This window comes from Anopheles funestus, chromosome 2RL (genome assembly GCF_943734845.2).
Source record: "Anopheles funestus chromosome 2RL, idAnoFuneDA-416_04, whole genome shotgun sequence".
Classification (NCBI taxonomy): domain Eukaryota; kingdom Metazoa; phylum Arthropoda; class Insecta; order Diptera; family Culicidae; genus Anopheles; species Anopheles funestus.
The window spans coordinates 97,082,035-97,098,496 of record NC_064598.1 but is presented as its reverse complement, the minus strand read 5'-3'; the positions used below and the strand labels follow the sequence as shown (position 1 = coordinate 97,098,496).

Sequence of the window (16,462 nt, the reverse complement as noted above, 5' to 3'; positions counted from 1 at the left end):
CCCGACCGCCAATTAGTCGATTGGTGAAAGTAGCAAAGTTAGTGAAAGCAGCAAAGTACTTGCACGTGGATAGTTAACCTTCCACTCACGGGAGTACGTACGGAGGCCATCAGGCCCCATTAGTCGATTCGAAATATGCTTTAAAATATTCATACCATCAAAAGCATCTGCCAACGTTTCGTACGGTTACGGAAGCTCATTTTCTCTACGTGTACAGTACCACACCTTACCGCGTCGGTAGCTCTATTTTAGCTAGTGAAATGTGATAAATTTAGTCTCGATTGTTTTTGATGCATTGTTGACTGATGCATTGTTGCTGGTATTGTATTATGTGTTAAAATTTGTGTAGATAATAGATGCGCGGTTTTCCACCCAGGTGGGTTTGATGAGGGAGGATGCAAATTAGTTTATGTATTTACGCTCGTTAGCGATACGCAAACAGTACATACACTGACGTGCGCGCTCACCTCGCTAAATCGCATACAAACACACACCCACTCGGGTGCTTCTAAGTACTTGCAATTGCGTCAAGGAAGTTTGAGTAGGGTTGCCTATATAAAGGCGTCTCTGATTTCGGTTAACCGTGGGAAACTTCTTGCCTTGTGAAAATCGGGCGTGAAAAGCGTTCAGGAATGCACGCCGAATCATTAGCCGAGTGTCTTAGCGACGGTGGGTCTGCTGTTGGCTGCGGCCCACTCTTAATGACAAGCATCTGACAACACTTTGAAACAGCTGAAATAAATCAAATTTGCATTCATTATCCTTCCTCCGTCCGGCGGGGGTGGTGAGAGCCTGACTCGGTGTTTTGGCCCGCTTATGAATCCTTATCATTTTCCCGGGAAAATAGAAAGGACAGGGAAAGACAGTAACGTAATAAGCAGCCATGGACCACTGTTTCTACTTCAAAGTCTGTTATTTCGCAAAGTGGTCACGCTATTTCGCAGGTCTACCGTGTACGCCTCGCAGCTTAAAGCTGCCCGTGTCAGGTGTCGGAAAAAGCAGCTTCAAAAACCGCTTGTTTGTGAAACGCATTTCATCATTTCATCTCGCACTGAACCATAACAAATATGATGACTGATTGTGTTTTAAAATCCCGAAAAGTTCCGTTGTAATTAGTGCAAAAACCGACTGCCGCTGCTGCTGCTGCCAGTTGGGGTTTTTGCGGTAAGGTATCCATTAGCTGATTAGTCGAGCAGTACTGTACGAAATACTTGCTTACCACGTGCGTTGTTATTGATTTCTTAGAGCTCGTTTTGAAGGCTCACCTTTCGTCAGTGTGGGGGAAAAACTCGGTACAATATCGGCACGAAATTACTACGCATAATGATGACTCGGTGTGGAAATTCAGAAAATACTTGCCATGCGTTGAGTACGTCGAAATTGTTTGTGTTAACAGTACGCCAGTTCACCGTCAAGGCTGCACCAGACGTGTGTGAGCAACCTTTAGAAGAAAAGTAAAACAAATGTGCGCCACCGATGGAGCCGCCTGGTGGTTTACTTGATGAAATGTAAATTATTGTACGTGTTCGATCAGTTTGCTAGAAAGAAAAAAAAAACGCTATCGAACTGAACGATGATGGTGAACGACGCCGTGTTTGAAGTGAGTGCTGCACGTGCAAGAACCAAAACTCATGATTGATCATATGGTGGTGCACGATGTGTTGCCAGCCTGTCACAAGCACCACGGCAATATTCTGCAGATGTGTCTAGCACGGGATTTTGTTGTTCGGGATGCACAGCCAGGGATTAAACTGAAACGATCGGCCTGGATGCTGAACTCTCGGATAGTTCTCGTACCTATCGTCCCTTATCGGCAGGATTATATTCCGTATAATGGGAGAATGTTGATGGTTTGTAATTTTAGCGTGTCGCTCGGTAGCTTCGGTATATTTTCCTGGAAATTTTAACCCAGAACTGTGGATGTGGTTGTAATGAATTCCCAACTGCGAAGTGATGTGTGCATTTTACCTGGCTGGTAAAGATGATTAATATTTGCATGGAATTTATCTTGATTATCCATTTTAGAGCAATTTCCGGTCTTTACTAACATTCCTCCGCTTGTGTTAGTTTACTACATTCTTACAGATCTATGAACAAACAGTTTGAATTCTCAACACTACTTAGTTCAACCATGCCTAGAGAAGAAATAAAGTCAGGAAATGCCTCAAGTTATTTGCATGTCGATAGCATTCTTCCGGGGTTTTGTCTCTCAGTTGTTTGTTGCAGAATGTTCGACCACACTTATAGCAGTGTCGGTTGTGGAAGCGCAGCGAAGTTTAACAAGACTGCTCGCCCGATTCCGTGCTTGAATGGTATATTTTCGATGCATTAAATTTGCACTCAAAATCAGTGGAAATCAAATTTGTAAACCACATCAAATCGTAGCTGTTCGCCGTTTCCTTCTCGTCCTGCTACAACTAGTTTGTAGCAGCGATTGACAATTACAGTTTTAATTAAACATTTCCATGTTATCCGAGCGTGCCCCCCCCCGACACGGAAAGAGCTGCGTCGGTATTTACGTCGGTTTTTGGGAAACGTTGTAGCATAAGCCGCCCCCGTACCATAAGCTGGCTCTCGCACTCGGAACGCCGAACAGTTGAGTGTATAGTAGTGTAGTGATGGGTGCTCGGAATCGCACCCACGGCTCCGAACCGCTTCCGAGTATAGCAACTCCGGCTCCGCTTCCGACTTGGTTAAAACCACGATTCCGCCTGGAACCGTCCGAAGTCGTTCGGAGAGTCGCCAGCCGGAGCTGTTGGAACTGTCCGGAGCCGCTAGTCGGCAGCCGGAGCAGTCGGAACCGTCGGAACCGTTCGGAGACGCTAGTCGGCAGCCGGAGCTATCGGAACCGTCCGGACCGTTCGGAGCCGCTAGTCGGCAGCCGGAGCAGTCGGAACCGTTCGGAGCCGTTCGGAGCCACTAGTCGGCAGCCGGAGCATTCGGAACCTTACGGAGCAGTTGGAACTGTCCGGAGCCGTTCGGAGCCGCTTGTCGGCAGCCGGAGCAGTCGGAACCGTCCAGAGCCGTGGAAACCGGCCGGAGCCGTGGGAACCGGCCGGAGCCGTGGGATCCGGCCGGAGCCGTGGGAACCGGCCGGAGCCGTTCGGAGACGCTAGTCGGCAGCCGGAGCTGTCGGAACCGTCGGGAGCCGTCGGAACCGTCCGGAGTCGTTCGGAGCCGCAACTCGGCACCCGGAGCTGTCGGAACCGTCCGGAGCCGTTCGGAGCTGCTTGTCGGCAGCCGGAGCTGTCGGAACCGTCCGGAGCCGTCCGGAGCCGTTTCCAAAATTGATGGAGTTATTCGGAAGCGATTTTGTATTTTTGTCGAATTTACCCATCACTAGTGTATAGTGGCTTGCTTGCACGCTGCTGAGCGCTTCGAACGCTGGGTAGAAGTAGTGGCATGGCAGCTTCTCGCTTTTTTTTGTTTTGTTATTTCGTTTTGTGGTCTTGTCTTGTCGATGCTCGGAACTGGGATGAACGGAAAAAAGGATGAGCACGCTTTTTGCTGGTGCAATGGAATTAGAGGCAAAACTTCCATACCCAGCACTACAGCAACTGATACAAAACTGATGGCAAAACAGCATCACAGGAAGGAAACCGTGTTTGTTGGTCATGTTTTTGCATAGTTGTAGCTTGATAACTAACCCCATGGTCATCATCATCATCATCATACCCTTCTTATACCCGGCCACTAGCGGAAGGATATGAATTTGTAAAATAAAAAGCCAAACAATACCCACACAGGAATTCACAGGAAGGAATCGGCTGCCGCACGGTACCCGACGATGTCGTTCCATCATGTAGCGTGCTCATGTATTGTTGGCTTAGTTTCAATTAACATGGAAATGAAGTATCAGCGCAAGCAAGAGGCATCCTCGGTTTTTTGTGCCATTTACGCGAACAAAACGATTATCTATTCTGTTCTGTTTCGATCTTTTTAAACCACTCAAAAGCTGGAACTTATTGCAACGAATCGAACATTTACTTTCATTGTTGGGGAAATGTTTGGGAAAACCAGTCCCGACTACGATAAGGGAAGACAATAAAGCAGCTTTTCCAGTTCTTTGCATCATTTTATTCGCATCGACTAATGCTTCGCGTTGCGGTACTAAACTTGTGTGGGTAGGGATTTAGTGTGTGTGGTGCAATAACTTTCCCGAGCATCAAATGGGATAAAAATGGCTTTTTTGGCTGCTAATGGTGTTTGATGGTGTTGCGTGGTGGTGAATTTTCAAAGCGAATGGAGAGAGAGAGAGAGAAAAAAAAGGCAAAGTTTTAGTTGTACACGCGCCGCAACAGTGTAAAGTAAGAGTAGGAAACGTTGAGCAATTTTTGAAACATTTCCAACGTCATCGGGTACACGTTGCCCACTTTTATCTGTAAGTAGAGGCAAGATTTAGTTTTATTTTACAAGTTTTCTACAAAAAGCTGGAAGAATTGGTGAGTAAAATCTGTAAGTTATTCTGGAAAAAAAACCCTTTAACTCACCGCTATTGGTCGCTGAGCACGTGCAATGATGAGTATTAACTTCTTTCGAATGTGTTCGTCAAAGTCGGGCCAGGCTCCATTGTATATGGCATCACCAATGCCGAGACTCTGCAAATGTGGAAAATGACATCCAAGCGATCGATTGTAAAGCAATTCACCCCAGCAGAGTGCATTCGAAAGCGAACCTGTTCCAGGACCTCGTTGGCATGCCAGTAGAAGGCAAACATCTGCGACAGTATCATGAAGATGTACGATCCAATCATTATCATCTGCGCCAACTGATTGCTCTATTGAGGGACCGAAATGAAACCGAAATGAGTGTGTTCTCTCCCCCAAACCTCCTGTGCTAAAGCACTTCTTACAATGCTAAGAAGGAACAGCAGCGCACACAACATCATCCCGAACGATAGGAACTCCAGCAAACACAGATGGGTGACGAGCGAGTTGAGATCGTGGACGTATCTGTACGAAAGGCCAGCGACGAGATTAATGGCGTTCCGCTTTCGCCGACGACACAAAGGAGAGGTCAATCCCGGTCGGGTCTTACTTACTGGATGATTTGTTTGTGATACTTTAGACACTCCTTCAGCTCGGCGAACAGTGTGCCCGGAGCGCGCCCGGGTGCCGTCCGATCCGGCTGCAGCCGGCCGAGCCGTTGCTTCAGTGCCGCTATCTGGACGAGCGCGAACAGGGTACAGGTTGCGTAGAAGCTGGTGAACGGGATGTACATGCAGCATGCCGGAAAGGTAAGGTAGACCTGCAGTATAAACACCACCTCGTACGTCGGTGTGGCGAGTACGTCTACACCCGGTATCGTAACGCCATACGGTAAGCCGCGCCCGGGCACAAACAGAGGATAGGTCACAAAGCAGGCACTAATGAAGGCACCGAGCCACAGGTTCGATATCGATAGCATACGTCCGCGCCGTGTGTACCGCTCCAGGACGGGTCGAATTTCGTCATTTTTCTGGAAACGCATAAAAGGAGAGTCCAATGCAAACAGCGCATAATTTCGTCACTAATGGTAAACAGTGGCGGCACAGGGCACGTAAAATGTTTGAGCACTGCTGCTACTGCTGCCACGTGGTTCTTACCTCTAGCAGTGTGTACTCTGCGGCAACGCCTTCGAAAAATGTCTCAAATTTCTGTCGATTGATCACGAGGAAGGATGTACGCAACTATTCGTCCCCGCCGCCCCGAGAGGAAAACCATTTTCGGACGAAATGTACACACAAAGATATGATAAGCGGGTGGGCTAACATTTTAAAAGCAAAATTTTCTCCCCCCCTCGGTTAATGGTCACACCACACTTACAATGAGGTTAAAGTACAGCACCGTAAAATATCCGTTGATAATGAGCTCGCTCATATCGCCCCAGGACGAGTAGAGTTTGAGAAACTGCGCCACGTTCAGGATGGCGACCGGTATGCAACCGACCAGGAAGCGTGTTAACCGCGGACGCCGCAAATACGACCAGAACAGCCACACTTTTACGTTGACACCAATTATCGGACACTCTTCGATCAGCATTTTCGTGCGGAGACGTTTTCCGGATGCCAGAATTCCAAGGCGAGCAAGTCGACCCAGGGCCGGTGGTTCCTCGTATTTATGAGCCACCTTTGCCGATGGTAGTGATGCTTTATAGTACCGTGGTGGAAGGTTTTTTTGTGTGTGTATGTTGTTCAAAATTGATTATAATCAAATTAATTGAGTACCATGACTTTTGGAGCAAATGATAGGCTTCACTGACCATGCAATCGGGAAATCGTTTCGGTCGAGTCCGTGGTCACAGTTGTGGCCTTTGCCTTTTGTGTGTGGGAACACAAACAGATGGGGAAATGTATGGATGAATTTAAAGCGCTTCGAACTTTGATTTCAATGGCCATTAAACGGAATTGCGTCGGAAATTGTATCAGCTTTTATCGATATCTCATTACATTCCCTGCTGGGCATGTTTAGGTTTCCTCTTTTGTGGGTGTTCTTTAAAGCACAGCAGAAACACACGAAAGGTGCTGGGAATGTTGGAGACCACGACCTCAACTACCCCCCCAGGATGGGAGTATTCAGAGTAGAGAACACCACACAAAAGCCTCCATCATTTGACGTCGAATGTTTGGCATAACTACGACACGAGACCCAGATCTCCCACGCCAAATCTCCCAAGCGAAAGCATAGAAATGAACCTCGATCCCGGAAATGCATTCAATGCAGCCTGCGGTGAAGTTCTGCTTTTTATTTCGGTCACTTCGGCGAACAAAACAAAACAGCAAAACCCAACGAAGAAACGACACGAAAAAGCCATGTGTTTGTTCAATTGAGGTTCGCCTTTTTTTTGCTCCTGATTCCCCGTTCCTGGTTTAACAAGAGAGGAAGATCGGTAGTCGGTGGAAGAAACTTTTCGGGACAACCGAGTGGGCATGTTCAGATTCGGCCTGTTTTGACGATCCACTTGCAGTTCCTGTGTTCCGTTTTAGTGTATTTCTTGTACCTTATCCTACCCTTTCGGCTGGACATACCGATCGTCTAGGCATGGCAATGTGACTTTCTGCTCCATTCATTCGGAACGTATATATGGTAGTGCTTCGGTCGCAAACAAAAACGGCACATGCACATAAGGGTGGGCAGAAAGAAGGAAGATGACAACAAAAAATCCTGAGAGCTAAAATCCTATTTTGGAGTCTTGCCAGTGCGCTAGAGGGGAGTGGTTTATGCAGGGGTGTAGGCAAGACGTCTACTTTTTTTTAGTTCCTTCCTTAGCTGGTCCAAAAAACCCCTCTAGTCGTAGTAGCAAAACTGCATCTACTTTCACACACATGCACAACCCCAGCATCCACGGGGCCAACGAATCTTTTGACTTTGTTCGACCTGTGGTGTTCCTTTTTTCCTTTTTCTTTCCTTTCATTGCACTGAATTTGCTGCTCGCGAAAAACGAACACCAATAGTGGAACATGTGTGTGTGGTGCGGCGGATTGTCGTGGTAGATTCAAAACCATTCAATTCAAATTACGGCCACCACCATCAACGTTCCCATATATGCATCGCGTTACGCTTGGTTAGCCGCAGGGGAACTCACCCTGTGGAACAGTGGAGTTGATTTTCATATCCCAATAAATTATCGTTCTTTGTCGGGGGTTTTTTTTTCCTTCCCCGGACCCACAGGTCATACAGAACGAGAGCTGCAGAAACGAAAAGACATTGCGGAAGTAGCATATTGGATATTTATGAGACTCAATAGGCAGAGGCATGGTGGCATAGTGGCATTACTGTGATGCAACCGTTTTTAACAATCATTAAATCATATGTACAAAATTGGAAACGAAATCATTTTCGTGTGTGCCTTGAGCTGTTTGCGAATGAACAGAAATGGGTCAGTAAATGTAGTGCTTTTCGGCGGGTTTTGGTTTAGTACGCCTTATGTGGATGTTTTCATGAATCAGTATGATCAGTAAGCAAGGAAAAACACATGACAATATTAAACAAATACATACGAATAGTAACGACTCATCTACTCTCACATCGATGCTTCATGACGGGATGGAGCAATGTAAATGAAACGCCTGAAGGTATGCAATGTGCAGAACAAGAAAGTCTTTATACGAGAGATGTACTAGAGATGATAGTAAGTAAGAGTGTGATGTGTACAATACCCAAACTAGCCAAATGAATATACTTCTCGCTCTGCCTAACTATCAAACCTGTATAAGCGAACAAGCGGGCTAGTCTGATCCGTAAGGACATGAAACGGGATCCGCCTCTGCTTAGGAGATTGGCAAATATATAGACATTTTTTATTATTTTTTATTCTTTTTTTATTTAAATCATTATTGAGGTGAAAAGAAACGTTTTTCAACAAATTCGCATTAAAATAAATCAATTTATAAAATTTTGCTAAATTACTCAAAAAAAAGGCAAGGCTATGTATTAAAGCCTTATGATATTTTCAAATTTTTAGAATTTTTTTATTTTTTCATAATTTTTTATTGTTTTTTTTTTATTTGAAACATTATTTGAGTGAAAAGAAACTTAGTTTAACTAATTGGCATTAAAATAAATCAATTTATTTTTTTTTTGCAAAATTTCCCAAAAAAACGTAAGGGGTATGCCTTATGAAATTTTCGAGTTGAAATTTTTTTTAAATTTTTTTCTGATTTTTTATTATTTTTTTAATTTAAAGCATTATCTGAGTGAAAAGAAACACATTGCAACAAATTTGCATGAAAATATATCACATTTATAAATTTTGCTAAATTGCTCAAAAATGAAGAAAATTTTACATTTTCTCAAACAGGGTAAGGAACTTGGTTCCTCGAATAACTTCTGGCACGGACACCTGAGAGCATGATCGTCTAAGAAGAAAATGTAGCCATTGATGCCATCTATCGACCACAGGTTAAAGATTGGTGATCCGTTGGATGCCGACCGAGTTATATGCAAAACTTGGTGCAAAAATGAGCCTTAGTAAATTTTAATTTTTTTTAATTTTTTGATTTTTTTAATATTTTTCACTCATTTTTTTATTTAAATCATTACTTGAGTGAAAAGAAACACATTGCAAGCAATCGGCATTAAAATAAACCAATTAAATTTTTTTTTGCAAAATTTCCCAAAAAAATTGCAAGGGGTAAGCCTTAAGAAATTTTCGAGTTGAAAATTTTTTAAAAAAATTTTTCTGATTTTTTATTCTTTTTTTAATTTAAAGCATTATTTGAGTGAAAAGAAACACATTTCAACCAATTGGCAATAAAATAAATCAATTTTTAAAATTTTGTCAATAAATCTGCTTAAGGCCTTAGGAATATTCATGAAATGGATCAGTTTATTGAATTCATAATGATTCTATGCCCTTACGACTTGATTTGTGTAGTAATAATTTTTTTTGCATACTTTCAGGCGATACCTCACACGAACGATGCACCCGGCCCCGGACTGACCTGGTACGTATCGCATATAATACACCTAGCTGCTCTCAAGATAACCTCCTGACTAGGTTACTTATTTATCGTGTGTCTATGTCATGTACTTTAAACACTTGCCCTGATGCAAGAGTATTCTTCAACTTGATTTAATGACTTACTAGGTCATACTCTCTGCAAAGGGATCATTCAACTATTGGAGTGGAGTTACTGAACTGAGCGTTACGATTTGTGTAACGTAACATAAAATTAGATACTTCTAAATAGATTGCTGTAATTTAACAGCACACTCTCCTGCTCAAACACTTTAACAAAACTCTAATCAAACAATACATCGAAACAAACTATCAGCCCTGTATCCAATCGTTATCACCTTCTTCCCAATTAAAATTAGTTACACTCGCAGCATAGTTGCATATCGGGATTAATTATAAATCCAATTGCATAACTCAACCACCAGAAAAGCTTCAAATAAAACTTCTAACACACCCACCACACACACCTTTTCAAAGGGTGCCAACGAATTGCCACCACCACTGGCACACTGGGTCTCGCCGTCGCGCTTTTGCGAAAAGGTTCGGTCGCGTGCAGCACAGGATGTTGTTCCATAATTAATTACAATGCGTTACTGGTTCGTTCGTTTTTGGCCCGATCCGGACTCATTCCGGCCGCACCACTGCGACTACTAATCGGTTGTTAGTTTATTTGTTGATTCAAATTTAATGAAACTTCTAATGGGGCAGGTGAAATTGAGCGTACGGGAGCGAACGCGTGCCGCGCGTGCACTGTTGCTTCAGTTGCTTTCATTTGCGTGTCCGTACAACGTTCCGTTGGTACCCGTTGGTAGGGAAGGAAGTTGTTCATAAATTTATAAATTATGCATCCACTGCTCCGTTCCGTCTGCAGGGCTGAACTCCTGAAAAGCCTGGGAAGAGTATTTGTTCCGCTAGCTTTTCAAACTTATTTCCGACTGGTGAAACGGTGTAGCTGGCCGGCTGCATATTGTATGAGCCGAATTTAGCAAAAACAGTTTGCACGGTGCTTAGCACGACGATTGATAAAACATTGATTTCTTGACCAAACAACGGTCGGGGCTTGTCTTTTTTTGGTGGTGATTTGCAAAGGTTGGATTAGCAATAAACGCTACAGTTTGCCACGTACGTTGGTTTGAGTATTTCTTTTTTCCTCATTTCCTTCTTCAGCTCATTTTAAATGCAACACAAATGAGACGTTTGATTGAAACAACGCATTAGTGAGGCTTTAATTTAAACCACCACCAAGGGGAGCCTGTTTAAAGGAAAGGATGCAAAAAAGTATAAGGCGTGTAGTAAGTGCAGTTCCGCGAATTAATTGTCCATCATTTCGGCACGGTAATTTGATTAGCACCGCCACTTTCCATAATCAAATGCAATTTGCATTCCAAGGCTGGGAAACACTTCACCGGTCGTTTCACTTTTCCATGCGGCCAACAGTGGAATTGGTGTTTGGTGAATTTAGCAAAAGTTCGCGCACCACCAAAGGACCAACTTTTCCAATATATGCACGTGTGCCAAGTTGGTTCACATGCCCCCTCCGGTCTCGCTCATGTGTGTGTGTGTATGTGATGGAATTCTTGCGCGATACTCATTTTGCGTGTGACGAAGTGGGTTCGTAATTTGTGTTAGCCAAACTTTGGCACGTGCAGCAGACACCACCACCACCTCTCTTTCTCTCTCTTTCTGAAGCTCTGCCCCTAGAACTATGCAGGAAAAGGTACTTCGCAGGACAATCTTACTGTAAGAATATTAGTAGTTTGTCTTAATTCTACTTTCCTTTCTCACACACCAAACGGTTCACAGGAAATCGTTACTCAAACACGCACTAAAATTCGCAGAAAAGAAGAACAGCCTTATTAAATAGTGCTAACAAGCTCATTCACTGCTTACAAAAAGCTTAATATGGTAAGCAAATTGCATAACTTGAGGCGTTTTTTGACCTTTCCTATCGGTTGGGGCGACAAGTTAGCCTTGAAGTATGCAATCCACATCACAACATGGGAAGAAAACGGAACACAGACAAAGGACGGTTTTTGTGCTCTTGTTAACAGCATGTTAGTGAGTTCTAGCGAATCAGTTGTCTCCTGGGAAGCTTGTTACGCTCGCCACGATCATATGATGCGCATGTTGGTCGCGTTCCAAAACCAAAGGTGATCATTTGCGCAACGGCACGTGCTTTTACACCGTGCATTTCCTTAGCAACCAACAAATAGTCTTGCTCTTGACTGCTATTCCATCCACCGATGGAAAATCAGACAAAAGTTAGTTTTTGGTGCATCGAAACACAAAAGTTCACTTTATTTCGTTAAAAGTTTCGTGATTGTTTCCATTCTATGCCAGCGATGGTTGCATTCCCTGTTCCTGGGGGTGCGAACGAACCCAATACCTTGCATACGTTCCTTTCCATACTCGGCGATTGAAAGCGGAATGTAGCAAAGTTTTGTTGCGATTTCGATTCGGGTGTGGCAGAGTTAACTTTGTCCCTCACACAATCAGTACCGAAACCACTGAAACAAAGCCAAAGCGGGTCGGGTGGGTTGATGGCGATGGGAGTGTTATATATTTCCATGCAATGCGCTAACCATCTCGACTAGGAATCGACCGGGAGTTTGTCACAAAGCGCAAACTCTTCAATCGGTACGCGAAGAAATGCAATCAATCAGTGGAATGTGTACTTCTTTTTTTGTGCATACTCCAGTTCGACTTTATCTGCTCCGAGCATCATTACACTTGTTCTCTTTGATGAAAAGAATGAACGGTTCTGATTACAAATGAGATAGAAACGGATGAAATGGGATAAGCGGGACTGGTTTAATTTTTTTCTCTATCCCCATCCTTACCAATTCACAACTTAAGACTAGGTGTAGTGCTAGGTGGTTGCTTTACAATTTGAGAAAATACACTCGAGAAAGCTGTCACCACCGCATGTGCAACCCGCACTGGACGAGTGGTCTTTCTCTCCTCTACACAAATGCGGTCTTCTCCTAAGAAATGGGCGAAAAAAAAATCATCAACCACACACATGCACACGTGCGAAAGAATCGTCCGCAAATGGAAGGAAAACTGGCACAAACAGATCGAACCAGCAGGCTGCCCGGTAGGAAAATCAATGTTGCTTCTATTGATTTCCAACCCATTTCCAATAGAATAAACGATTCAAACGTTGATGGCAGATACTTACCACTAGAAACAGTTGCTACAAGCACTTCTATATATGGTACGAGAAGCTGGCATTGATGGTGGTGGTCATCGGTTGGTTATTGCCGGGATTTGATGGGTCAAACCACTCGACTGTGGGTAGGAAATCGAGCAAAACGGAACCAGAAACATGCTGTCGTGACTGGTTGCAGCTGAAGAGAGTACAGGATACGTACACATAATGAGATTATTTAGGGGTTTGGTTTTGTTGCTAGTGAGGTTGTTCGTACCGTACCGGGTTTAGCAACAACATTAGCATGTGCCGTAGTACTTCTCTTAATGTTGTGTTTCAATCTGGTATATCGTTTCGGGAATAAGTATATTTACGGTTAGTCTTGTATGCCTTGAGTGAAGGTAATTTTATAAAGTGATCTTTTTGATTTTCTCTTCTTTATCTTGCTTTATTTGAGAAGCAGACAACAGTTTTCTAGTGTTTTATATTGTTTTAAAGGTTACGTTTATTTAAAAAATGTATTTTTGTATTTTGTATTTTTTAACTGTAGTAATAAATTAAATATACAAATGTTATGATATAAAACCAATAAATTTCTTCTAGTTTGATTGTTATAATGTTCGCAAATATCCGTTAGCAATGCCATTTACAATGCTAAAGCGCCTAGAGATATGCAATCTGTTCGACAATTTCATATCGTTACGTCCATCTTAACTGCTTTATTCCATGCATATGGAACGATGCAAAAAAACGCTTGATTTACCCCCAAAGGATGAATATATAGTTTGATGAAAGTGCTAGCACAATTATATTAAAATTACCTAGTAGAATTAAGCTACAGCCCATCGCGTGCAGACACACTCTGAATTGAATTTTACAAACAATTCAATCCAATTTGCTCCCAAATGTATTCTCAAAACCCACCGTTGAAGAGAAAAAAAAACACCCAGTTTTACCGTTTTATGTATCGTTGTGTTCGACATGAAACATGAATCAGTACTCGTGTGTATGTGTTCGTTGCATCAAAATCCATCAAACGTTATCATCGCGCGGTGGAGTGTATGCTGTGGAATAAAAACAACATCGATTGTGCACAACAACATAAAAACGCCCGACAACAACAAAAAAAGGGGGGCAGCGATACTAGAACCGGTGCAAATATAGCTCATGTTTTGCGGTTGTATGACCTGATCCTCGAAGGGATAAGCCGGCGCAGCCAAACAATCGTTGGGCCAGTTTGCAATCAACTATTCATGCGAATTCTGTCCAGCCTTCTTTTTTGCCGTGTGCCGCGCATCATCCGAAACGTATTGGAAAACCCTACCATGTTCTGGCAGATTCCATGATTTGCCCCGAAGCTCGAACTCGACGACAGTATTGCGGTTGCAAATGAAAATGGCTATTGGGAAATGGGTGAGCTATAGTAATATAGTACAAAAAAGCACACACCGAAAAACCCCTCCAACCATAGTTTTGGCCTCGTTTGCTAATTGTTTGAAAGCACATTCAACTATACCGCAAACATGTCGCCCACAGCTTTTTTCCTTCCTTTTTGTTTTTGTGTTCTAGTGTTTTGAAAGAACTCCACTTTTTTTTATTATCAATCCACAACTGTGCCATCGGTGATGTGGTATGTTTTGCGGTGCCAATGCATTATCTATGTGTGTTGGCGTGTGGAGCGCGAAATATTGTGACATGAATAGTGACGATGGGCGCGTGCTATGGGCGCTGATGCTGCGCGGGGAAATCATCTCCAAATCAGATTTATTTGTTGGTTGGGTTGATACGTGGCAGCGTCAGATGTGATGTAGTTTTGGGAAGGACGGATTCTTCTCGGTATATCCGTGGGGAGAATCTGTGAAACGCGCCCGAGATGTGGTTTCATGAAGCGTTAGCGGTGAATAGTTTTTGGGAAGTAAAACATCTGGATTAAGGAGATTCTTTTGGTTGGTTTAATCTTGTCAATGGTTTACTGCAATACAAAACAAAGAGAATTTTCAGGTCTTAACGTTGTTGCAGCTGCACGTACATGTGCATGAATTGTGAGGCATTTTTGGAGGTAAAAATTACTTACTTAATGTAACTTTTTTTTTAAACTTAAATTATTCGCTTAACTTAACTTCCAACCTTAACTGGATGTAATGCAGTTAAAAAATGTTCATTAAATATAATGGGAAACGATAAGAAACATAAATAAATGATTGCCAAACTTGTTCATAAAAGGGTGCATTTGTTTCACCTCTTGCATACTGTCAGGCGCTTTTCATTTAGCGTATTAAGTTCAAATAAAGTAAAACTTATGAGCAGACTTGCGTTATATGATTTAATCGCATGATTCTTACTCATATCTAATTGAGTGTCGAACAAAACCATCTTCCAACACTATATCATACTTAGATATACCCTTAATGATTGCTTAACATGAAACCGCCCAACATAACACGAACCGCTTTTATAACACTAATGCATTAAGGTGCAGATATTCCCATAAAAACAGAAACATGCTATACCGCGTGAAAAATGATGTCACAATGGCACGTAGTATCACACCGGGCAAGGGCAATCATAATATTATGGATTATTGCCGGCACTTAACATCAACCGGTTGCGAGATGCATCTGGTCCTGGGATGCAACTGGTTATGAGCTAACCCGCTTGGGCCCAGAAACCGTTTGAAGTGGTCACGTTTCCATCGGGCGGCTAGAATGCTGCAGTCGTCACACACTGCCAGCTAGATCGCTGGACTTCATTCACCCATGTACGTACGTGTGATGAATGTGCTGCAGCAGCATCCAGCGTGCAATGAACCGTATCAGATGTGTGGTGACGCAGGAGCCGCACGAAACACCCCGATACCCCGATGCGCAACGGACAGAAGAGTGCATTTCACTGCAAAGGAACGTGGAAACATCGTGTATCATTCCAAAGCTGGCACAAAGGCACAGATGAATTGTGTTACTTTGAAAATGCGAATTTCATAAATTGTGTTATGATACCCCATTTCGAACGCAGGGAAGCAGAGACGACAGTTTCGTGTAGTTACTGCTGCGCTTCGGCCCTTGTTACGAATACGCTCGATGCTGCCAAGCAAATAGTAAACTTTTGATGAGTGGAAAAAAGTGTATAACACTTCACTGAGGAGAAGCGCAAAAGTTTAATTAATATTGCACTCTGGTGAATGTTACCGTACAGCAGTGCACTTTAATGGAAACGAAGAGGCAAATTAAAGATAAAAAATGAGCTTGGGGGAAGTTTATTTTCCTTTTTTTTCCCCATTGCCGTGACAGCACGTTCCTATTAACTATGAATGAGAAAATGTTACAGTTTGCTTTAGCAAAAGCTCAAAACAACATTTACTCGGCATCATGCAAAGATGCTAGATTTCAGGGAAAGGGGGAAATTTCAATTAAAAAATTCGCCCTTCCAAGCAGTAACTGATTACAGCAATTCATTCATGTTCGAAGGCAATGCAATCAATAAAGCAACCCTTTAAATAAAATCCCTCCACCGATTGTTACAATATATTGTAAGCCCTTCTTATAGAAACCAACGAGAGCAAGGCTGCGATGGTATGCATCGGAAAGTTTGTGTCTGTATGTGTGGGGAATGTTTTTTCGTTCTCTGTTAGTTCTGTATGAGTAGAGAGTTTGCCGAATCGACAATACGTACGCTCGATTGGAATTCCAATTGATGTCGGAATAGTTTTTTGGCGTCTGATCCTCCAGCACCATTGTGCCGCTGATGGAATCTTCCAAGAAAAAAAAAATAAAAAAACATACGAGGCCATTGCACTGCAACGACTACCGTCTGAGAAAATCACCGAAGAATCACGAATGTCTGGAGATCGCGAAAAGTGCACCAATTGCTGGTTGC

The 16,462-nt window shown here is 43.1% G+C and overlaps 1 protein-coding gene across 1 annotated transcript; it reads right to left on the bottom strand.

The window, feature by feature from the left end:
* Positions 1–3,351: 3,351 nt before the first annotated feature.
* Positions 3,352–6,907, bottom strand: LOC125763626 (odorant receptor Or2). The gene is made up of 7 exons (XM_049426979.1): positions 5,805–6,907; positions 5,585–5,668; positions 5,042–5,457; positions 4,853–4,952; positions 4,676–4,777; positions 4,491–4,598; positions 3,352–4,379 (listed from the first exon to the last, which is right to left on the bottom strand). The coding sequence occupies exons 1-7, from the start codon at positions 6,018–6,020 to the stop codon at positions 4,278–4,280; spliced, it is 1,128 nt and encodes a 375-aa protein (XP_049282936.1). The 5' UTR covers positions 6,021–6,907; the 3' UTR covers positions 3,352–4,277.
* Positions 6,908–16,462: the final 9,555 nt, after the last annotated feature.